The sequence below is a fragment of the Ooceraea biroi genome, chromosome 8, assembly GCF_003672135.1.
Source record: "Ooceraea biroi isolate clonal line C1 chromosome 8, Obir_v5.4, whole genome shotgun sequence".
In the NCBI taxonomy this organism is placed as follows: domain Eukaryota; kingdom Metazoa; phylum Arthropoda; class Insecta; order Hymenoptera; family Formicidae; genus Ooceraea; species Ooceraea biroi.
In genome coordinates, this window is record NC_039513.1 from 1984617 (window position 1) to 2010364 (window position 25748).

At 42.3% G+C, this 25748-nt stretch overlaps 1 protein-coding gene and 1 non-coding gene across 2 annotated transcripts; one reads left to right on the forward strand and one right to left on the reverse strand.

Annotated features, from left to right (window-relative positions):
* Positions 1–385: 385 nt before the first annotated feature.
* On the reverse strand, positions 386–2124 carry LOC105286098 (eukaryotic translation initiation factor 3 subunit A-like). Its single transcript, XM_011350755.2, has 2 exons — positions 2043–2124; positions 386–1943 (listed from the first exon to the last, which is right to left on the reverse strand). Exon 2 carries the CDS (start codon positions 1690–1692, stop codon positions 694–696), a length of 999 nt encoding a protein of 332 aa, XP_011349057.2. The 5' UTR covers positions 1693–1943; positions 2043–2124; the 3' UTR covers positions 386–693.
* Positions 2125–3119: 995 nt separating this feature from the next.
* On the forward strand, positions 3120–23377 carry LOC105282230. The gene is made up of 9 exons (XR_003406891.1): positions 3120–3322; positions 3541–3726; positions 3830–3889; positions 21596–21637; positions 21760–21889; positions 22105–22285; positions 22479–22703; positions 22870–23040; positions 23118–23377. It is a non-coding gene; the product is annotated as a protein FAM92A (transcript).
* Positions 23378–25748: the final 2371 nt, after the last annotated feature.

The window sequence follows — 25748 nt, forward strand, 5'->3', positions numbered from 1 at the left end:
TTTTTCTTGTGCTGAAGTTACAATTTCATTTAATATATTCAAATCAGCAGAATATAATGCTTCGTTCAAATACAACAATTTTTGATAAAAATTCTTAAGTTGATACATTAAACGTTTAATATTTCTTACTTTGGGGAAATGAGGCGATAATAACTGCATTGGAACAGACATCGCTTTACAAATATTTAAATCAATATAACAGCTATGCGTATGGCCTAATTTATCATTTGAAGTTTTCACGGTACATTCATAAATATTGTGCATGAGTTTTGATACGTTCTTTAAAGTACATATATTTATAGCTTCTAAAAATTTTTGATATCGATCAATTAGAAGCGGATCGTTAATTTTACATAAAGAATTGCACAACCACGATTTTTTTGCCTTTCCCTCCATCAAGGGTAATATATTTTCAGTCTGTCCTTTCATATTTATTATTAGATGCTCCCTTATATTGACTTCAGATGAAATTATATCGTGATAAATCGAATCAACAAAATAATTTTCGGACGAAGCTGTATGTCTAGATATGCCACACAGCGCACGTAATTTGTCATCAACTGTAGAACATTCTGCAACAACAGTCAAACATGTTTCTGATTTGTTTTTAAGCAGAGTTAACATTTTATGTATATTACGAATATAGCTGTCTCTTAGATGCATACACCAGCGTATGACTTTTTCAACTTCTAATCATTTTTCAATATAACCTTTGCTGCAATCTGTAATATTGAGCTTGTCTAAAATATTTTTTACGAATACTTCCGGAGAATCGCGAATTTTTATAAAATTCCTCACTCGAATTTTGACATATTTTTTACAAATATTTTCGGTAACATGATTTTTATTTTTATTCTCAAGTATCGAATTAGACTTTCTTTTCTGATAATATCGCTTATTATAAAGCCACTTACGATCAGAAGATAATTCTTTTTGTCTTTCTCGTTCACGTTCAGAATTTATGAAATAACGTTTTCGTTTTTGCGCACGTTCTTTTATTAAATTCTTGTCATACCGACGCCACTTTTCAGCACAATTATTTTCTAAATTCTGTTCATATCGACGCCGCTTTTCAGCAAGATTATTCTCTAATTTCTGTTCATATCGACGCCGCTGTTTAGCACGATTATTTTCTAAATCCTGTTCATATCGATGCCGCTGTTTAGCACGGTTATTCTCTAAATTCTGTTCATATCGACGCCGCTGTTCAGCACGATTATTCTCTAACTCCTGTTCATATCGACGCCGCTGTTTATTCCTCTTAGCATGATTCTTTTCCAAATTATGCATACATTGCTGAGAATTTTGTGCTTCTTTTACTTGATTCAATATGTCATATTCCTTTTCATATTGACGTTTTATACGTATACGGGCCGCTTCAACTTGTCTTGCTCTTACCACTGCTAATGGAAGCACTTTCTGAGGAACGTCATAGTTTAAATCTTGAGGAAAATGCTCAATAATATTTGTCTCAAAAATTTTTATTAAATGCAAACGCATTAAGCTGTGATCATATCTTACTTTTTCTGGTTTGATGTTAAATAACAATGAAACTGCAAAAGCTATTGCGAAAATACCGCAATCACTACCGTTGGGTTGACTTTGCACAGTAGGAAATTTGACAGGATACTTGATAAAGTCATGTGTTGGGAATAATTTCGTCAAGAATTGTTTATGATGCTCATGTAACATTTTATTATTTAAAGAATCGTAAATACATATGTTTTTTGTATCATAATAACTACATACCCAATGTCCTCCTCCCAACGAACTATGTAGTATCTGGATATGCTTTCTATTTCTCGATATGGGTTCTATTGAATCAGGATGCTGTATTAGCACTGTATCAACAGGTCTATAATTTGAACAACTTTGTAAAAGTCGTTGGAAATTATTTATACGTGTATCACTAAGCCATTCGCCTCTGGTAATTATATCTTTTTCTGCAGGCATGAAAATAATATCCCTTGCTTTTAGAGACATTGTAAATCCTTTTACAAATTTTTTTGCAACTATTCAACACTTCTTTTACTCTCACCAACCTTGTATGGGCGCAAAGCGACCTTGTATCCTTGTATAGATACGGGCGCAAAGCGATCCTTGTATATATACGGGCGCAAAGCGACCTTAACTTAAAAATAAATAAAATGAAAAAAAATGAGAGAAAGAATAGAGATAAAAAAAGAAAAGGGAATGTATACAGAGCGAGCGCAACGAGCGAGCGAGCGAGAGAGAGAGAGAGAGAGAGAGAGAGAGAGAAAGAGTAAATGAAATAAAATGTAAAAATAGAAAGAAATAGAAATAGAAAAAGAGAAAGAAAAATAGAAAAGAGAAAAAAAGAAAAAAGACTTACTTAAATATAACCAACGTAACCTGAAACAAAACATTTTTAAACTATATAACTAATAATAAGAACATCTCATGATTCGCATATTAAGGCCGGTATTCATAGTCGAATCTTATATTTAAGACCATCTTAAGTGTATCTTCAGATACTCCGTAGCCAATGATATCATGATCTATACAGCATCTGCAGATAAACTTAAGACAGTGTTAAATATAATATAAGATGCGACTATGAATATCGGCCTAATAAGATGGCATTGTTTCAAAAAGAGAATCTTGAAATCAAAAGTATTCGTACACTAAGAAATTTTACAGAAAATAATTACCGAGGAAATGCGACACGAGCAATTGTTATGAGCAAATTCGAGCAAACATACCACTTACTTTGCACCATTAAAATATCCACAAATTCTGATTACTCGAGCGACTAATTCACGTACAAGAAAAATGAAAACATTTTTATTATATCTCGACATACCTAAATTAACCTTTTCTCGGTTCTTATTTTGACGGTCCGTATTTTGATAATATCTTCCTTCCTTCTATGGCTAACTGCGTAAAACGTTGCTACGATGCAAATCCGAGACACGCGTAGACACCAGTCACTGACGGTCGATGTATCAAACCCATTTGACGTAAGTCATAGACCATGATAATGACCTAGTTACACCGATCGTTTGATACGCGTATCAAGAGACACGGCAGTGTCTCGCGCCAATCAAATAGTACATTGTACTGCACTGTGGCTGCGTTCCACTTGACGCTCGCAACGACCGCAACGTCATTCTATCTTTATTCAATGTTCAGTGAGGAATAAAGACAGAATGACGTTGCGGTCGTTGCGATGTGTAGTGAAAGAAGTTGAGTGAGAATGTGAAGGAAGACTCAGGCGGGAGATCCGACCGCAGCCGAGGAAGTGTTATTGTTTTAGTTCGTCGTTAAATAACCTATTCCATTGAGTGAGATTGAATACAATGTAAGTAACCTATACATTATATTCTGATTATTAGTATTATTTAATAATATTAGAGAAGTAAAATAAAAGTGTTTGACCGGCCCAAGTAAATCACGCGTGTTTACTCGAGTTCTCTTTGATTCAATCGCACTTTCCGTTAATGACAACAATTTCATTTTGACATTCTTGACATAATTTAGACATTCTAATTTTCTATATACGGTTTTGTACTTTTGCAGCCAGGACAATTGGTCGAAATGTGTCTCGCACATAGACGAGCAAAAAAATTACCAGAACCGTTTCTAGTTTCGCGAGAGATTATTGTAAAGAAATAATCTGTCGCTGTAAGTTCATTCACTGAATACTTTACGAAATCCTTTCACGGAGGGGAAAATGCTTCGAGTGCGCTCCCAGAATAGCGTGTAGTAAGTTAAAGAATAAAATCAGTCGAGCATCAGACTTTAATCTCGCGATATTATGACAGATCGTGAATGGTGAGTCGTTTGAATAAATCTATTTTGTTTTCACTGAGCAGGAGGCGAAATTTGTACAGGATCGTATAACAGGCGTGGAGAAGCACTTCGCTGAACTATGAGTAGAAAGAATATGCGGGTTCTAACCCAGGGACTCCGAGGGGGGGTGAGGGGCGGGGGGTATCTCCGGGGCGCGAGGGTATAGCGTCACTCGGGGGGGGGGGAGGTCGCCGGAGTGCGAGGTATAGCGTTATGGGGGGGGGGGTATGGGTCCTTTCAAGTGTCCTCTGCGGTCGAGGGTGTTTATGTAAACATATCTAGGAACGAACCATGGTATACGGTATGTTTATATCTTATTATATTTTCTAGCGCCGATACCCGGCTGCTATCAATGAGATGTTTATGTAAACATATATCTAGGAACCGTGGGATTGTTTTATAGATAAAAATTTATTTTCAAGCGCCGATACCCGGCTGCTGTCAATGATCAATTGAGAAGAGGCGATATACAGATCTAGGAATGGGACTGTTTAGAGAAGTTTATTTCTCAAGGGCTGATATTCGGCTGCAGGGTGGAAAGAGACGGAGATATGGTACCGATATCATATAATCAAACGGAAAAAAGGTTTAGCATCACAGTTGGTTGCGAGTGCTCCAGAAAAGAGTTTCCTGAAAATCTTCAGTGAGAAAAGTTCTGTGCGCGCAAAACGAATTTATGTGTGCAAAACATGGAAATCGATTCCGAATCTGACGATGATTTCAACTTTGACAATGACATCGATATGGACGATATAGAGAACCGTGTCGCCCGCGATCGCCTTTTAATGGATAGTGACGAAGAAGATAGTGACGAAGAAAGTATATTATCAGACGAGAGTGCGTATCTTAGCAGTGCAGAAGTGGTCGAAGAAGAAACTCATAGAATAACATCCGATTCCCAACGAATGGCCCTTTCTCCACTCACCAGTGTCTGCACCATATACTGTTATTATTCAACGGGTGGGCCTACAGATTTGTGCATGTCATGTGCAATCAGCACAGCGAATGTAGACCTTGGACCTGTAGTGTACATTATACGAAGACACGAAGTAGACACCTGGGATGGAATATGCGGTCGCTGGTGTACAAATTGCCGCTCCACATTATATGTGATATTCCCGTGCAACATGTGCCCGATATGTACGAAGTGAACAATTAAGAAACATTGAACAGTGAAAGTGACAATACGCGAGCATGGCGGAAGAAAGACCCGAGTTCGCGGGTATGCAACGAGTATCGATGGTACAGTTTCTGTGCGACCGAGAACGCGGTATACGCGGAGCGAATGAACGCTTCGTCGGACAAGGAGTTTTCAAACGTTATCCACGCAGTGAAGGGTTGCTGTACATTGTGGGTCCTGCAGGTGTCAGGTGGTTTGAACTGTTAGTGAAGGACGAACCTTACAGCATATGCAATAGCCGTTTCTGTCGTTACAGTCGCCGATATACGGACGTTGATTTTTCCGATGATTTGTGGGACTTTAAAAAATACAATATTCCCTGGATGCATTTGGATTTTCAGTTAATACACCATGACCTTCTATGTATAGTACGTAAATGTAGAAAGTGCGGAGAAAAGATGTGCAAGTGCTCCGAAATATAAAAAAACTATTAAACAATCGGTGCGTTGCGGACAAGTATCACGTGCTTCGAAATATAACGAACTATCGAACACTGGTGAGAAGAAGTGTTTCGCGGGACAACGCAAGCACTCGTCAGCCACGAATACAACCACATTGCGGATGGAAGAGCAGCGAGAAACAGGTATGTAATAGTAAATAAAGAAAATGTATATTACGGAAAAGCCGATCATGTAATCCTGAATTTAAAATATTTATGTTACAGAAGGGGCCAGCCGCTTGCACGTAGACCGCGCTCACGAGGGTCCTCTGCGGTCGAGATGGAGGGGGTCAGCGCAAGCTGCATGGAACCGGAGGATGGGGAAGAGGAGGAGGCGGAAGAGAGGGAGGAAGGAGAAGGAGTTCGTTTGGAGCGGTGATCTCTCCTGCTATAACACCACGTAAGTTTTAAAATTTTTAAAATAAAAGAAAAAAGATCTACTTCCAATATACTACACTAACTAATAAATAACTATATAACTAATAAATATATATTTGTTTTTATGTTTAGTGACAATGGCGGGTGGAGTGAAGGAGTGGAAGGAGGAAGAAAATAAAAGAAGAGAAAGTTTATATACTAAGAATATTTAATATACGTAAAAGATAAGAATACATAATATAAAATAATGATATAATATAGTAATAAGAAATAGTAATAATAGTACTTGTAATAATAAGAAATAGAAATAGAAATAATAATAGTAGTAATAATAAAGAGATATAATAATAATAGTAATAATAGTATTTGTAATAATAATAAAATAAAAGTTATATAAACTAATATTAAATTCGTTCCCCTATTCCTTCTTTCCTGCCGCTACGAATACAATTTCTGAAAAATAATAAAAAAGTCATTAATAATAATCGATCGTAATGGAGCGAAGTTGAAAAAAGAAAAAAACAAAAAATACTCACGTATGTCATCCTCTTTCTCCTCTTCCTCGTCTTCCGTCTCTTCTTCTGTCTCCTCTTCCTCCTCGCTTTCCTCGTCTTCGTCCTCCTCTTCCTCGTCTTCGTCCTCGTCGTCTCGCTCCTCTTCCTCCGCGAACCTTACTCGTTTGCAGAGGAATACTGAAACAATTTACAAAAATTTATTAGTTTGAAATAAAAAAATTAAGTATATAAACGAAAAAGTAAATAAACAAATACGTACCAACATCATCGTTGTCCTCCCGCGCGCGCTTTTTATCAAAGATAATTTCTGTAATGGCAAAAGACGATTAGTATACTTATTCGTAATAAAAATTAAAAAATAAAAAGTAAAAAAATTTTTTAAAACTCACCAATATCACTGCCCTCTTCGATCCGCATCCTTTTGTTGAGGCTCTCCGACATCTCTTCCTCCTCACTCGCCTTCCTCTTGCTCGCAACTGTAGGTTCTGTAACAATATTATTAATCCCGATTATTATTTTACTATTCGAACACCGTTATATAATACTATGTAAAAAAGGAAAAATAAAATTAATTACTCACCGATATCTTCCCATTCGTCCCAATTTTCGGGAGCCCACTCATCTTCTCCGTATAAATTCCTCAAATGGAAAATATCATCGTCCTCAATGTCCGGGCGCGTCCACAATTCGTCGATACACTCGTTCTCCACCCTCCTCCCCTGTCGCTCCCAGCGCGTCCACTTCATTTCGCTAATATTGATGAATCCTTTATACTCCATTCTGTCACTTTGCACGAGAACTTTTCAGTGAACTATTGAGATGCACGATCGAAGACTGAAAACTGACTGACTGAACGGGAAAAAATCTTTCGCGTGTAGCCCGTAGAAAAGAAGAAGAGTAGGGATTGCAATATGCAATGGTTAACATTAAGATAAATGTTGAGGTAGTAAAACTCTAAAATTCAAGAGCTCCAGAGCTGGCGTAACGTGACGCTTTCGATTTAAGCTAGATGTGCAATGGTTAACGTTAAGTGTTGAGGTAATAAAACTGCTAAAAGTCTAGAGCTGGCGTAACGTGACGCTTTTCGGTTACACAGCACGCACAGATACACGTATTTCATCCCTAATACAACTAGACAGTATCTACGGAACTAGAAGATGCAGCCTTTTCGAGAACGATCTAGAGAAAAAAATATTTACGTTTCGATGCGACAAGTTAAGGGTGAAGCGCCTCGTAGAGGATACTCGAGTGCGTGAGGGAAATGAGCGTGAGGAAAAGAATAGTACGCTTTATGTCTGGAACAGTATTTCTTTATTGTATCTGTTTTTTTACAATGGTTTACTAAAAACCAGAGCCAACAACTCACAATCTATAATGTTATTGGCGCTGAAGCAATCGCTTGCTGATATTACGTTTGTTACATTTTTAGTCTCGGCGGACGCGATATTTGAAAATTGTGCAATCTTTGCGTCGACCTTTTCGACGAGACGATCCAACTGAGCGTACGTCAGCTCGATGCAGCGGTCCAGATTAATCATGGCGAAGAACATCGATTCGGTCATCATCAATCGTACGTTGGACGAATCCAGACACACGAGTTTGGTATCACACACTGGACTCTCACTGAATCGCACCGTTAACGGTCCAACGGTGAGAGGACGGTCGCGAACATCCTTGCAGAGATGGTTCTGGATGTTCCATTGTTGTTCATAGAGTCCCTTCCACGTTTCAAGAGATAGGATCAGCTCGTTTCCTCGATGATCTCCTATCGCAATCTCGACGTAGCTCGGTGGACCGACGTTGATGCCGATGTCCAGGTACTTATATCCCGTAGCCGTCAGTGCGTATCGGCTGTTCAGTATACGAACTGCTCGATGTGCGGGTAAAACGCTGTGAGAAAAAAATCATGAATAAAACAAATACTTAAAAATCAAAAGTCAAAGGAGAAGATTCTTAAACGTACCTGATACATTTCTTCGGTGGAGTTTCGGCGTCCTGAAGCGGAACGTAATAGTTCATGCTGCTTCCCTCAATGGAATTCATTGCTGCTGCTGCTGTTGGTTAGGTTTTGTATGCACTGAGGTTGACGCAATACTGAACGTGCATGAACATGTTCGATTCTTCAACCAATTATAAGGAGAGGGGATTATCTAAACATTTTTAAGCGCCGATGTCAGCGCTGCTTACGTATGGAATTTGAGTTGATGCAATACTGAACGTGCACGAACGTGTTCGATTCTTCAGCCAATTATAAGGAGGGGAGGGGAAATAAGAAGAATTGTGTTTCATAAAAACATATTTTATTTCGTATGGTAAGACCACCAATTAAACAGTTTAAATACATTTTGCAAAGCACACTTGGTTACATGTTTGTTACAACGCAAAGTATGCGTAACGTCCAGAGTATTCAAAGATGGTACGTCTTCGTAGTGAGCGTCGATAGTCTCGATGTAGATATCGTCGTCATCCAGGAGTAGATTCCGCAGCCATTCGCGTTTCTCGCGTCCCTTGACGTATATGATGGTACATGATGCTTCGTCCGTCACCGCCTTTGTAATCAGATCTTTAGCCCATCGATACGGAATCGTTCCATCGTCCCATTGTAATCCGTGATGATTCGCCATCAGCCAAAATGCACGGCGTCTCTCCACCTTGTTGAGACTGTACCATGGCACGCAGGGTCCAAAGATATAGTGAGAGAGAATATTTCCATTTCTCAGCACGGCAACCTCCTTCACGACAAAGTTTCCGCCGATGATAAAGCCTTGCAGATCCACGAACGTCGGTACGGACATGACTGGTTGTGATATCAACGCGTCGACTACAATCGTTCTCGATGCGGCTGTTTGTTATATAATAGAGATCGCGATGTGCCACGTTTAGGTGACTCTGCGTACAACGTTGGTCAACGGGCTGTATTCGACCACGCGATCGTGTATGATGAGACAGTAGGCCGTTGTATTTGGCGGTACATTCTCCTTGCACTCAAATTCCAATCGCACATCCACGGTGGCACTCTTGACAGACTCGTTCTGTCGCGAACAATCGATAACCACGAAAGGTCCGCGAAGAAGAAAGTTGGGAGGAGTCAAGTATGCCTCGGCGCAATTGCAGTTATAATAAGCCCTACGGAAACGTGAATACATGTCGTAAAGGATGGCGGTTTTGTTCTTCTCGAAATCCACATTCAAGTCATCGTATGGATAAAATTCCGAATTGAGATGCAGTTTCACGTTGGTTAGTTTGCAGTCGTCGAATATGGTAACGTCCTCGGACATGATGTTCTTCCGACCTGTCTGCAGAGCAAAGATGACGTATCGCGGCTTCTCAAGCTGAGTCGCGGTCTTAATCGCCCACGAATGCTTGGTCGTGCTCTGTAACAGCAGATACTCGTACAGGTCCCACGATCGGAAACCCATGGTGAGGTATCGTCCACTCTCCAAAGCACGCAGCATCGACAACTTATTTATCTCGTTCAATAACACGTGCGGCATTCGCCATTGTATCTTGAATATGTCGATCACAGGCGCCAGCGCGGGATTTCCCAGCAGACTATTGTTATCGTTGCGCGATCGTATCAGAATCAGTTCATGACGAGCGTTGATCACCACGCGTTTGTAATCTTCGCAAAATCCCAGTAACATGGAGAGCGGTACACAAAAATTAAAGTATCCATTTGCATTATCACTATAATACGTATCCCAACCGGAATTACCCAGGGTTATGCCTCTGTCGAGTGTTAACAGTGTATTGTTTTTAAGCGTGCTGGTTATGCCAACGTTTCTGTTGCGATCAATCTCCACGCCGTCAAGTTCGTAGCGAATCTCATCGAACATGAACGCCACGCAGTTATTTCCCATCACCATACGAGGTCCAATAAGGTCTCCGTTGAGCGTTAGTTTTCCCTCGATGTACAGAAAACTTTCATGCGGCAGTGTGTACAGATCCTGTTGTTGTATAGGTATTCTTATCTCGTCGCTGTGTCCAAACATCGTGTTGGCGAACGGATTGTACGTGTGAGTCTCGATCTTGACGATGCGATCGTCAAAGATCGGTTCGTCCCCGATGTTGAGGATCTCTGTCATTTTTTTCGCGATTAAATATTTCGTACTGCGAAACCTAAAGATCTCAAAAATTCAATGTTCGATGCGGTGAGCCTCTTCTTCTTGGTGGTATCGGATAACTGACTATTACCGAACGTTGGCCTCGTAAAGATTGTGTTATCTGTCGCTTGCTTCGATCCGCTCAATACGAGCATCTCACGTTATCGCCGTCGCACGTGCAATCTGATCGTGATCTCTTCTTCACGAAAATCGAACAATCGCCCGGTTTGGTCGACAACGCGTATCGTTAGATCCGTAATGCACCGTACGATGATTGGCAGGTAAATGATCTGTCTCGGTCTTTCCGATATCTTATATCCCGATGGCACGCTCGGCGAAAATTCGTGTATCGTGTGCACGCGTTCGCCGTTGCTGTACGCACCCGCGGTCACGTTACACTCTACGCGGATAACGTTCACGTTGATGATGTTGATCGATGTGTCCGATTCGTACCATTGTTGCGGTTGCAATATCCGCTGCGATGAGAATCCCAGCAGTGAGCCAATGTTGTTTGGTTTTTTGAAATTTATTCTGTAGGTGCATTTGATCTCGCTTCTCATCGTATTATGATTAGCGCGGAACACTATCGAGTATTCGCCGCTGGTATCAACCACGTCCCATTCCTCTGCTATTGCACGTTTTAAAAACTCAATTATGTCTCACACTTCGTACGATCCTTCGGGAATCGTAATCTCCGCGTCGTCTTCGTCATAGTAAAACTTATTGTTCGAAGCGTTCACGTTCGGTATCGTGTGATAAGTCTCAAAGTCCATTAGACCGAGCTCGTAATCACCGTCGCTCAAATCTATGGATGGAAAGTAGTTTACCGCGAGAATACTACTCCTCCCGGTCAGCGTGAGTGTCAGCGACATGACGGAGAAACCGCCCAACGAATACTGAATATTCATAGCGTCTCGTTAGGCTTTAAATTCATACTGATCGTCGACCGTTTGGAGAAACCTTAGACACAATTGTCCGCAGATGCTCTGATCGTAAGTTTGATAGGACGTTCGATTGTACTGAATCTTCACTGCATGTCCAAAATATTGCACCAGTTCCCTCGGCGGTCGGAGATCACCAAAACTGTCAAAATATATCACGTGGCCTCCCCTCTTTGCGTATGCTATCCAATGAGTACTGGGACCCGTTGCATCGTCCAGATTTACGATACCGCTCTCGTTTCGACGTACACCGCTCATCGGTAACGAGTTACGCATGAAAACACCTCTAAAGTATGGTACGCGCATACGTCTTGCCAGTTGATCCAATTCTACATTGGTGGTTACACCCGTAGGCATCTTTATCGCCTTTTTGACGTTTTTTTCTTCTTCGTTACTGCGCCCTGTCCTTGTTTGTACGGGGCGAGATACAGTCCCTGTCCATTCTTGTATGGAGCGAAATACAGTCCGCGACCTTCCATTGCGCGATGGTGACGCTGCATTTCTTGTAGTTGACGCTGCACGGCTTTGCTGTCATTCACCGCTTTCGCGACTCCCGCTGCCCCGGCGGCCAACGATCCGAGCGCACCCAGCATCGGTAGAATCGGTAATATCCCACCGCGTTTCGCTACCGGAAGAATCCGTTTCTTCGTTGTTCTTTTCTTCATCGTCTTTTTCTTCTTCGTCTTCAAACCCATACCGAGCTTCGTCTTGGCCTTCATCGCTGTCCAGACAGCCGTGGAGGCGGCTCTCTCTCCCAAAGTCAAATCCCTCGCGAAAATGCGTTCTCGCGCTCTCTTGACGAGTATCCTGTCCGCCGCGTGTCTCTCGGTGAGATCCTTACTCCGAGAATACGCTATGTCGTGCTCGCGGCACGCTGCGTCCAACGGATTTATACCCGGATCACCTCTGGCTAATCGTTTCTCGAGTCGCGTACCCGGACCACAAAACTGATAGCCGGGGATGTGCAGCTCGAAAGGAAGCGCGTTTATCGCGCGATTCAGCAAACTTCCGCTTCTCACTGATTCGTTCGTCGCGAGCGCTGACATTCACGGCAATCCCTGATCAACGGTGCCAGACCGTCGATGTGCGTTTGTTGCCACGGTTGATTGTAATGTTCGCGACAACGGCGGTAAGTCTGCACATCCGAATCCGCCTTTATATGTTCCGGGAGCCTGTTCCACACGTGTTCGATATAGTTCCCGCACACTTGCAACAGAACTACCTTTGGCACAAATTGTAACTGCTCAGCGGTTAAATCGAGTATATCGGAAGGACTCGTCAGCGTGACAAACATTTTGATACTGCGCGATTTGCGGTTTCACGCGCCTATAAATAGGCGACTCCACTCCTCCACCGAGAAGTGACGAAATGAGATTCGTGCGGCAACCATTGACGATACAGGTTACGAACTGCGACGACAGATTACGACTGATGGAGGACAATGAGGAGAAACGCAAACACGGCCCGGTGCTGCCGACCACTATACGCGCGATCATCTGCGGCCCCTCGAACTGCGGTAAAACCAACGTTCTGATAAGCCTGCTGGAGAGTCCGCACGGTGTACGTTTCGAGAACGTGTACGTGTACTCGAAGTCGTTGCAGCAGCCGAAATATCAGTACTTGGAAACTCTGTTGTCGTCGATAGATGAAATCGGTTACTTTACGTTCTCCAATAACAGTGACGTCAGTCCACCGAACGAGGCGCGTCCAAACTCGATCTTCGTCTTTGATGACGTGGCGTGCGATAAGCAGGATACGGTGAGAGAATACTTTGCGATGGGGCGACACTCGAACGTCGACTGTTTCTATCTCTGTCAGACGTACGCGAGAATACCGAAACATCTTATACGCGACAACGCGAACCTGCTGATCCTGTTCAAACAGGATGGTACCAACCTGAAACACGTGTACAACGATCACGTGAATACCGATATGACGTACGATGATTTCTGTGCGTTGTGTCGCAGTTGTTGGCAACGCAAGTACGGTTTCGTAGTGATAGACAAGGACAGCCCGCTCGCTAATGGTCGATACAGAAACGGATTTAATGTGTTTGCGATACCGCGGAACGGTTAGTCGTTGATCGACAACATGGCTGGGAGCAATGATATTCGTGAGCGTGAAAAGTTCGCGAGGGCGATTGAGAAAACGAGCGAATCGATCCGCAAGAAACATCGTGCTTTGAAGACCGATATGATCGATGATGATATCGCGGTGAGGAGACATTTTGGGCCAATCATTGAACCGCTGCAAAAGATCGTTGACAACTCGAGCACACGCGCGGTGAAGGACGAGTCGGACGTAGGGATTGAAGTACCTCCGAAGCGCGAGCCGTACGTAGAGCTCGCAGTACCACGCGCCCCGAAGTTCGAGAAGAAGAATGTGATAAAGAGTAGGGTAAAGAGGAAACGAACGGACGGCTCGCCGGATCGCGAATCATACGAATCGAAACGGTGTCGAATCGGATCGAGCGATGCACCGGATGCGCCATTGATAACCTTTACGCCACGTACCGTAGAGCTTGCAGTACCATGCACCCTTAAGACATACAGAAAACGAGAGAACAGCTCACCGGATCGCGAATCATACGAATCGAAACGGCGTCGAATCGAATCGAGCGATGACGCAGGGATTGAAGTACCACGCACCCTGAAGACAAAGAGGAAACGAATGGACGACTCGCCGAATCGCGAATCATACACATTGAAACGGCGTCGAATCGGAGCCGTACAACCGTCTCTTCCAATCGAGAACGTTTTCGAAACCATGGATGATTCGTTGCGGACTCAATTGGGCCCGTTGGGCCAACGGTACGTCGGGGCTGTTATAAGCCGTGACGATGAGATAGATTATGTGTTCGGCGTTTATATCGATCAGAATGGGCTGATGTTCGGTAATAAACGATTCGCGATAGACCACGAAGATAACATACTTATCGACGATGTGCAACACAAAGGTACACCTGGTCTTTACGAGCTGATTTTCAAGAAACATCCCGACGAGGGCGTGTACACGGCAAATGATATGCAAACGTACAAGAGCATGCTGTTGGAGACGAACGCGTATAGACGCGATCACAGCGCGCGAGGTCGGGTAAAGAGTAACAGGGGATACAAGTACAAATACATAATCGCACCATTACTACCGGTTGAACCTAAGAAGAAATCCGGAAGAGGATTACCTTGTGTCATGACACTGAACGACAATGCGATCGATTACGTGCACTGGACGATCCCAACGAGCTGGTGGATCGCCTACGATTGCTCGACGCTTCGCGTCAAGCCGGACACAACTCTCACGACAACGAGATGCTGTCGATCATCGAGGAACTTCGAGAATTTGGTCTCATTATAAATTGACTCGTGTATCGTCAAAACGAACTAGTCGATCAACGTCACTCGCATCGAACGAATGCCTCTCAACAAGTTTGGACTATTCGAACGGGGAAACGACACAGTCGGCAACAATTCCCGTCATTGGGACGAATTAGTGAGAAGTTACGTGCGCCGTAACGCTCTGTGTCGCATCGGTACGGACTTTGACGCAAAGTCGTGCAAGATTCACCACGTAGCGGAGCCTGAGGCTGATACTGACGCCGTCAATAAACTGTACGTGGAGCAGTACGTTGAAGTGTTGAGGAATCAACAGAAAGAATTTAACGAAAAGCTGATTGCGTTCGAGAGGGACATGAAGAGGTGCCAGGCCGCGTACGACGATCTTCGACGTTTAAAGTTGGAAAGCGAGGGTTACAAACAACTAACCAACAACTATGACAAAGACAACAAACGGCAAAAGAGCGGTTTTCGAATACCCACTGAACGGATAGCCGACGTCTCAGGAACGACTCAAGAACGGCTTTCGAACGTTGGTGAACGGCTCAGGAACGTTAGCGAACGCCTATTGAAGGGTAACAAATCGGATGATCGCGAACCGCTAATAAAGGATAAATAAACGGCTCAGAAACAGCTAACGCACGTTTTAAGAACGTGTTTGAACGTGGAACGAACGTGGAACGAACGTGAAACGAACGTGTTTGAACGTGGAACGAACGTGAAACGAACGTGGAACGAACGTGGAACGAACGTGTATCGAACGTGGAACGAACGAGAACGAATGTGGAAAGAACGTTGAACGAACGTGTTTGAACGTGGAACGAACGTGAAACGAACGTGGAACGAACGTGGAACGAACGAGAACGAACGTGGAAAGAACGTTGAACGAACGTGTTTGAACGTGGAACGAACGTGTTTGAACGTGGAAAGAACATGGAACGAACGTGGAACGAACGAGGCTGGTATCATTATAAATTGATACACGTATCGTCAAAACGAACCAATCGTTCAACGTCATTCGCATCGAACGAATATCTCTCACCAAATTTGAACATGAAGGATTACCGAGGTGCGCTTAACGATCTTCGAAAGGGGCTCACAGATTTCCAAAGAGTGGTCAACGAATACAACAACCCTCCCCCACTCCCCCCGCGAGGCACGCTAGACGGTTTTCAACAGGCGCTCACGGATCTCCAAAGATTGAGCATCAACAACAACTCCAGCGCTCCCCCACTTCCCCCGCGGGGCTCCAGCCTCGGCGCTCCCCCACTTCCCCCGCGGGGCTCCAGCTTCAGCGCTCCCCCACTTCCCCCGCGGAGCTCCAGCCTCAGCGAATCATCCTGGAATAACTACAGAAGGGGTACGAACAAGTAACGGACGACCGCGAACAGGTACGAACGGCTCAGGAACAGTTTTGAGACATATTGTAACTATCTTCACACATATCGTGCCGACCAGTCGATGATTTGCACCCGTCAAAACATGAGCTCCGAAGGACGTAAGAAAGGTGTCGTCAGTTCCGAGAAGCGGCGACTCGTCGAGGAACTGCATGCCCCGGCGAGACGAAATTTTCCACGAAGACGGGTCATAGTTCGGAGATACGATGACCTGTGGCAGGCAGACTTAGTCGAGATGCGCCCGTACTCACGTTTCAACAGAGGCTACCACTACATACTCACCGTCATCGATGTGTTGAGCAAGTACGCATGGGCCGTGCCGCTCAAGAGCAAAGGCGGAAGCGAGACAGCTGCGGCTATCGCCCAGATAATTCGAGAGAGCAAGAGATGTCCGAAAAACTTGCAAACCGATATGGGGAAGGAATTTTACAACACCGACGTGCAACGACTCATGAGAAAACACAACATCAATCATTATTCCACGTATTCGGTATTGAAGGCATCGGTCGTCGAGCGATTCAATCGTACGCTGAAGAACGCCATGTGGCAGATGTTTACCCTTAATGGGACTTACAAGTGGGCCGACGCGCTATCCCAACTCGTCAAGGAGTATAACACCCGAAAGCATCGAACAATCGGCATGCGACCCGTTGACGTAACCCCCGCTGTTGCTGAGAGACTCTTGACTACTGTATACAGCGCGATAAAGATAGCGGCTCCAGCAAGGTTCAAAGTAGGCGATTCGGTACGCGTTAGCAAATACAAGACGATCTTCGAGAAGGGTTACATGCCAAACTGGACCACCGAGGTTTTTCGCATAGCTAAAGTTCAGCGTACCAACCCCGTTACCTATCTACTCGACGACTATCGCTACAAACCAGTCGCCGGAGCGTTCTACGAGCACGAGTTGCATCGCGCGAGGTATCCGGACGTGTATCTCGTGGAGAAAGTACTGCGCAGGAGAGGTGACGAGGTCTACGTGAAGTGGCTGGGATTCGATGGATCGCACAATTCATGGATACACAAAGACAATGTCGTTTAATACTTTTATTTTTCACAAACATATATAAATGTATGACAATATATGAAAATACAATGATATATATGAAATACAATAACTCTTTATTATTATTATTATCCTTATCCTAAATATTTTACAATGGTATCCGCAAATGCCCCCACGGTAGCGTGTTCGTGGAATCGGGTACGATGTAGCGCTTATCGTCGTACGGACTCAGAGCGATTTTCGTCTCGCGAACGGTGTACACTTTGTGCAGCTGCGATGTTATACGAAACTGATCTCGACTCATTTCAATCTTTTCCCTCAAACACTGCACGTAATCATCAAAAGTTATTTTTCGTGCAACTACGTTACTCTTAACACCTTTCGCCTTTTTGGTATCCTTTTTACCGTCTACTTTCAAAGCGTACATTTTCGCTCTGAGCCCCACGAATTCCGTCATTATCGCGCCGTTGTTCTCATCTTTCATAAGACCTGGTATCTTTTTATTCATGAGCGGTATTTCATAAATGTTGTCGGACGCGTAATCACTTGTATCGAATCTCGCAATGTCGCGTTTCATTTGTTCGTACACGTTCTCGCACTCAATATGATAAATTAAACTATCGGTATCCGTGTACATGATCTTGCATTTGTCGTGATATAACGGTAACATGTACTCGTGGTGAAACTCGTACAAACAGACCTTGGATATGTCGAGGATGCACATACCTACGTAGATCGGTTTGTTGAATTTCACCTCGAGCTTACGCATCTCGATCGCGACCAGGTTTGATGAAAAGATGCGGCGACTATGAAAATTGGGTTTCGCGATCATTGCCTCTGTGCCGTATCGTCCGTTCCATTTCGTTACAAGTTTAACATCTACGTGATTGCGCACGTTCTCCATGGTTTTTCCAAATACCGCGTTGTTCATTAATTTGTATAAATTTTTCTCGAAATCGTTGGTAGCGGCCGTTCTAAATCGTGTATTTAGTTCAATATAATCGCGGAGCCATAGAGATTGCGCGAATTCTAATACGCGATGGATTTTTGTGACGCGAAGACCGTGATGCGTACACTGTTGCAAGTTGCGGTAATGGATGACGTACCGCTTCTTGTCGTATAAAGTTGCGAGCAACTTATCCTGCCGTTTGCCTGGCGGCTTATCGCGCGTCGGACAGAACGGCAGGTCAGCGTGCGCGTCATGGAGATGCCACGGATACTCGAGATCAACTTCGAGTACGTACCCTTTTGGCGAATCCGGAGCGATCACGTTTACGTTGAAATTGGAAATGTCGTTGACCCATCGAAAATCGGCATAGGGCAGTGGTTGACACATTGCCCAGCCGTACAAGTTATTAACATCAAAGTACATTAGGTAAGATGAAGGTTTCGATGGATCATACGACTGCATGTACTTATTGTTGGTTTGCGTGTACCTGTGCGAACACTGACTTAGGCCGCCGCGTATACCGCGTTCTATGAACATGACCATGTCGATATCAGTTAACAATTCAAAATTTATACGCGTATGCTTGAGCATCGCGTCCCACGTAAAACCGGGCAAAGTATAATAGTATGCGGGATCAAGACCGTAACTCTTTATGCAGCTATCGCGGAAATTTTCAAATACGTCGGCCAACAACATGACATCTGTTTTTAGATATAGATCGCTGTACTCGCCTAACGTTCGAATGGCGAACCGTTGCCACACGTTGACAGCGTGCGCGTAATCGCTCTCGGATACCATGACACCCGTTAAGGAACTATAAAACGATTCGCGCGACGGTAGGCGAGTATCCTCCAATTTTTCGGCGCAGTCCACGTACTCGTAAGGGAAAACACCCTTTCGCGTTAATAAATCAAAGTCGTCGGTAGAGAGGTGCACAAATTCGGATCGTAATGTTTTAAGTTTATCTTTACTGAGAAATGATGACAATTTATCCAGGCTACTGCTCAAGAATTTAAAGGAATCAATAAATCGTAATTTTATATTTCTATCTTTCCAGTTTGCTATTTTTTCACCTATTTCTCCAACATTTTTTGTAAAGGAAATATATTTTTCTTTAGTTATGGGCAATACATCGACATTGCCCGCGAACGCGGTGGCTATTTCCGTAATGATAAAATACGCGTCGTAGCCGGATAAATTATGGAACACTATTGGAATGGCATGCGAATCTTTGTAATTTAAGTTACAATTAGAATGCGCGGGACCTCTGTACTGACCGGTGAGATGGCAATGATCGCGAACCCGCGTGTCATCTGACGTGAACGGTTTCTCGCAGATATGACACTGCGTTGCGTTGTTAAATTTTTCGCGCTCATCTCGCGTTAATTCTATCATGGGGACATTTCTCGACAAAATCGCTTTCACGCGATACGCTAACTCTTTTAGTTGTTCAACGAACCATGACACGCACTCCTTATCGCGACGGGATCGGTACCCGGATAACGCTTTGTCGTAGGAGCATCGCACGTAATACGCTATACTGGATACCTGATGACGCTGGTACAGTTTCGGGTCGTCCTCCTCCGTCTTCTGCAATACACATTCAAGGTCTGCATATACTACAAACGGCATCCGCTCCTTTCTGTTGTAATTGCTGAAACTCAACCACTTGTCCTCTTCGTTTGGTAGAACGATTGCGCAGTCGTTCAGCTGTTGGCAATCCACGGTGTGGGCCTCTAACTTCTCCTTAGTGTAGAAGTAGTGCAGGCATCTGCAAGAATAAAAGAAAGAACCTGTTATTTTCTAGTAATGCTAATTTCTAGCGATAAGTATTTATTATAACGCTACTTACCGATCACAAATGTATTTTTGCCCGTTCTGCTTATTTATCTGGGAGTTCACCAAGCGGGATAGATTCTTGATCCATGTGAAATGTCCCACGTTGTTGTTCTGCGCATCTTGCACATACAGCAGATTCGCGTGCTTAGCCTTCTTCTCATCGGTGAGTCGTAGCGGCAACACATTTATCTTCTTATTCTGTTCCTCGGTACCGAACACGTTTATGGAAATATCGTTCAGACGTTCAAACTTCGCAATGTTTTTCATTGACATTGGAAACTTTATGCCCTGGAGATTCAGCACCGTCGTGTAGTGCGGGTATGAAGATTCGCGTTCCGTGTGTCTTTCCGCCGGATACAGAGCGGCGACCACCGACCACGCGAAACATGCATTGTCCATCGATTGCACGTTCACCACAGCCTTCTTCGTCTTGATTTCTTCCGATAATGTGATGTAACACCCCGCGTGCAAGGGATTGTGCTTGTTGATGTTGATAACCAAGTTCAATATACGCGACAATGCCCACCCGCTATCGCGTTCCTGGAACTCCTCGAGAGACGCCAGGGTGGGCTCGATCACGTATTGCTCGTACCATTCTTGCAGATCAGACGTAGAGAAGAGGCCATGATTTTTCGTGTTTATACTCTTATTGGTGGTCTTCTCACCCGCCACGAACTCTCCGTTGAACACGGTGTTCACTTTTACACTGTTGTATCTGTCAATAGCGTTCCGCACATGCTCCAGCACTACATCACGAGCAGCTTCCAGGAATTGTCGCGGGTCGATGTAGTCTTCATTAATCACCGCGTCGGTTAGTACACGGTTTTCAAACGCAGTCTCAATCTCTCGCCAAGAGAGTTTCACGCTGGAAGGCTGTTCGGCGTAATCACCACCAAAATGTATAAAGCGCCTTTCCAAACGCTTCTTCACTCTCTCAAGCCGCGCGATTCGAGCCACTAACGATTGTCTATTGCCGATAGATAGCCGCGGACGCTTAGCACGACTTTGTCCTTCCGATTGTTCAATATACTTGTCACATCGTTGCACCCACGCGAAATATTCGTCTAAGGAGGTGACATTGTTGGCTTCCTCCAACAGGTCGCGTTCACTTTGCTCCATGTTGTTGCACAGAACTTTTCACACTGAAGATTTTCAGGAAACTCTTTTCTGGAGCACTCGCAACCAACTGTGATGCTAAACCTTTTTTTCCGTTTGATTATATGATATCGGTACCATATCTCCGTCTCTTTCCACCCTGCAGCCGGGTATCGGCGCTCGAAAATAAATTTTTATCTATAAAACAATCCCACGGTTCCTAGATATATGTTTACATAAACATCTCATTGATAGCAGCCGGGTATCGGCGCTAGAAAATAAATTTTTATCTATAAAACAATCCCACGGTTCCTAGATATATGTTTACATAAACATCTCATTGATAGCAGCCGGGTATCGGCGCTAGAAAATATAATAAGATATAAACATACCGTATACCATGGTTCGTTCCTAGATATGTTTACATAAACACCCTCGACCGCAGAGGACACTTGAAAGGACCCATACCCCCCCTCAAAACGCTATACCTCGCACTCCGGCGACCTCCCCCCCCCCCGCGTGACGCTATACCCTCGCGCCCCGGAGATACCCCCGCCCCTCACCCCCTCTCGGAGTCCCTGGGTTAGAACCTGCATATTCTTTCTACTACTATGCACGATATTTGCAGCGTTTACCAGGAAAGCGGCCTGGTGATAACCGGCTAACTCTATCGATTATTTTTCCTCAGCAATACACACGGACCCTTCACTCGCTATCACTTCGACGTAAAACCTCATTTCCGTTTATTATTCACCAGCAATATTATTTTCAGACTGCGCGATAAAAGTGACGAGTTTGCAAAAGTAATACAGGTCTATGTGATCGAAAACTATAAATCGATCTATGAGTACTGGATTGGCGAACTTTTCAGCAACGTTATCAGTCGTCGGTGATTATAGTAGGTAAAAACGATTTTTCAAATTACATATCTCACGCAAATAATGTCTGCAAATAATTAACAAATTTAGCTCAATTTAAATTTAGTTACTCGGACAAATAAACTATTCATTGTCTTTCTATATTAAATATAAAATTTACCTTTCAACATGCTGATAAAGTGCAACATTATGCTTCAACATCATTTTAATTTTTTCACCTTCGAAATTATTAATTTTAGAGATGCAGAAGTGCAAAGATTGGACGCCAAAGTAAGTGCGCCTCCTTCACAGTACGCAATGATTTGCAAGCATGCACCCGATGATGTAAAATATACCTTCGCAGCACGCGACAGAGAATTCACAGGACGAAGGCAATTGAACAAAGTTCGAGAAAGAAACCCTAGGAATGGTCAAATGGTAGTATCCTTACAATTAAAACCTCATTTTACAAGCATCACTTAATTTCAATCGTGATTTCATTAATTCCATGGCTTTCGTAATTGTAAATCGAAAGATCATTTAGACGATAAATAAAATCGCGCAATAAATATATTGATGAAATCATTTCAAACTAATATAACTATGTTACTCAAGTATCTCTTGTTACAATTAGTCACAAGCCGAGTCTGAACTGATGAAAGCATTCGTTGAGATGTCCCGAGTGGTCAAGGGATTGGAGGAGCAGATCAACTCGTTCGAGCGACGAAAGCTGCACGATTTGAAATCTGTACTATTGGATTTCGTCACCATCGAACTGAGGTTTCACAGAAAGGCTCTTGAACTTCTGACTAAAGCGTACCAAGATATCGTATCCATCGACGAGATTAAAGACCTTGAGGTGAGATCTCGAGAACAATTTTTACTAAATTTCTTCAAATCGTGTGATCATTTTCATATCATATATCATGTATAAGTGTAGTTGATTTAACATGCTTTTAACATGCAGGACTAACGAAATAACGTATCGATAATATTGTTTAACCAAATCATGCGATTATATACAGGAATCAAGAGACTTTAGAGAAACAATGCGCGCCCCTGACTCCGTCACAAAGCTGGACACAGTAAACAGAACGTCGTTTCGACACGCTTATTCCTTAACGAACTTAGCTAACCGATTTGCATCCTCTCCTGCAACACTGCAGAAATTGGCTAATCGAGAAGCCGAGTCTGCTGTAAGCTCAATAATTCATTTAACGTGTAAGTCGTTCTACTATTCCATTCTTGAATTTTTAACGATGAATGCTTCCAGGATTCCGTACAAACCAGATTCACCAATTCATCCAAGTCGGTCCAAGTTCTCAGGCCTATCCCACCAATCCCTACATGTCAGAAGTCCTTCATATCGTCCATAATATCCATAATATATCGCATACCTTCGAAAATGATTGTATTATACACTTACTTTACTTACTTTTGACAAATACTCGATTTGTACTTTAGATATAAATGTCTATGAATAGTTGTTTAAGATTTAATAAAAGAAGAGGATCCTGAATCATCTTTATAATGTCTAATAATCAATATATGTATTTTATGAGTTACGGTATATTAAAGTTGTGTTATTTAAAATGTAATCCTCATTCACTTTCTGACAGCTCGGTCAATCGTAATAAAGATCATTCAAAGCAATAGAAAAAGTACAGTTTTATAGAAAAGTGTAAGTTTATTTTTTATAATATAACAAAAGGATATCTCATGCATGCTTATCTTTCCTCCACATGATTGTATGACTATTCCAGATACTTTGGATGAGTGGTCACTTGTTAGATTAGTATATTGAAGAAAGGGATGAGCCTATTTATCACCTTATTAAGGATTTATATGGCACATTAATAGTACGATTATTGAGTAATATACTGAGTAATATTACTAATAAGTAAATGCAGCTTTCACAGTTATATAGATAAATCAATACAATGTAAGATACATATACAATATGTATAATGCTGAAACAAATGTATTACGTTTATCTGTATATAGATAATAGTTACATTAACAATTTGTTCGTTATCACGACGTGATCGACTTGAACACAGGAGCATCGATAATCGTTTTGTTAGAAGATAATAGACAGGATGAAAAGAGCGAGATTACTGCAACGTAAAGAGAAAGATCAGGAATGGCGATAGGGTATTAATAAATAAAGAAAACATATATATAATATATTTGGATTTATTGTTTATTAAAATATTAAAAATATATTAAAAATGAAAATATTGTATGTTCACGACGCACCCGCCACGTCCGCCACGTCCGCCGCACCCTCCACGTCCACCACGCCACGGATGGCGGCCAGCGCGTCTCCATCGTTCTGAAACAAACAATTGATATTAATATATGTAGATATATATTTGAATCCAATCGAGCATGTTTGGGATATGTTAGAGCGCCAAATACGCGAAAACTATCCCAACATCGTTGATTTGGCTTCGCTTGTCACAGTTCTTTGCCGAACTTGGCAGCGAATCCCTCAAAGAGCAATACGTCGTTGCATCAATATGCGAAATCGATTGCGAGCAGTCATTTTGAATAGAGGCGGAAATACACGTTATTAAATTCTTTTTAGCGTTAATCACTCTATCTTGCATTAATCACTGATACACTCCACATAATACATACGCGCGCACACGCACACACACACACACACACACACACACATACACACACACACACACACAAAACGAAGCGTAAATCCGACCGTGCGACCTCCACGTGGTACGCTTTGGATATAACTAACGCCGGCGGTTCACAAATTTTTTCAATTTTTGGTAGAAAAGTGTGTACTTTGTTATTGCTGACTTAATAAAGATTAATATAGTGCGCTAGAAATCAATTTTTTAACATTAATTAACAGTATTTTCCATTTTATCTTACTGAAATTTAGCAATTTCTTAGTTTTGTCCCATAAAACCACAGTGGCCACCATGAAAAAAATCTTATAGCTATTCGGCAAATTTTTGTCAAATTCATGGTATTGAAAAGTATACAAAAATGTGAAGAACAAATTTTTTTGTCATTCTGTACGATTGTTTTTAAGGTCAAAATGACAAAGTGAAAAATCATTCATTTTTACGTTATATTCATCCATTTTCAGCATGGTTACATGTTTTCGAAAAAATTTGGGCAAGTATACCGTTCAATAGAGCAAAGTTTCAGCTTTAAGAATCCGTTTTTTAAATTGCTATGCGATGATTTTTACCGGAGTTATGAGCAATCAAAGTAAACAATGCCAATTTTTATTTAATCGGCGATAACTCAGTAACAAAAACTCGTAGAAAATTAAAAAAAAGCGTTTTGTAGGGAAAACTTCAATCTTTTACAATAAAAAGTCGAAAATTTTCGCAGATATTTTTTCATACGTGACAGACCTTCAAAGTGAAAAGAAAATTTCTTATTTTGTCCAGTTCGCAGTTTTTTGTATGTAAAAATTACTAAACGTCACAGAAATTTAAACTCATAGCAACCGTTTGAAAGTAGAAGTTTCAAGCTTTAAAATCCTTTTTTTTAATTTAAATTTTGTTCATTTTTAACAAAGTTACAGCTGCTTGAAGTTTACCTATTTTTTAAGAAAAGTTTGGTGTTCCTCTAATTTTTGTGAGTAGTGTATATATCGATCATATAAAACTGTACATAATTATATAGAAATATATAAAATTATGTATTAGCACTTGGCGTGCCCGGACCGCATTGGACATGTATTTCAAAATTCTTATAAACTTGAGTAACAGTATCTTGATTTGTACTGTATTTTGTATGGTGAGCTATTGCATCGTAATACAACCAGGGCACGCCAAGTTTTTTGCTTCACTATGATTCCGTTGATCATTTGAGTCAGTTTAAGCCCGTTTTATGTGACTTAGAATTTGCGTGAAGAGACAAT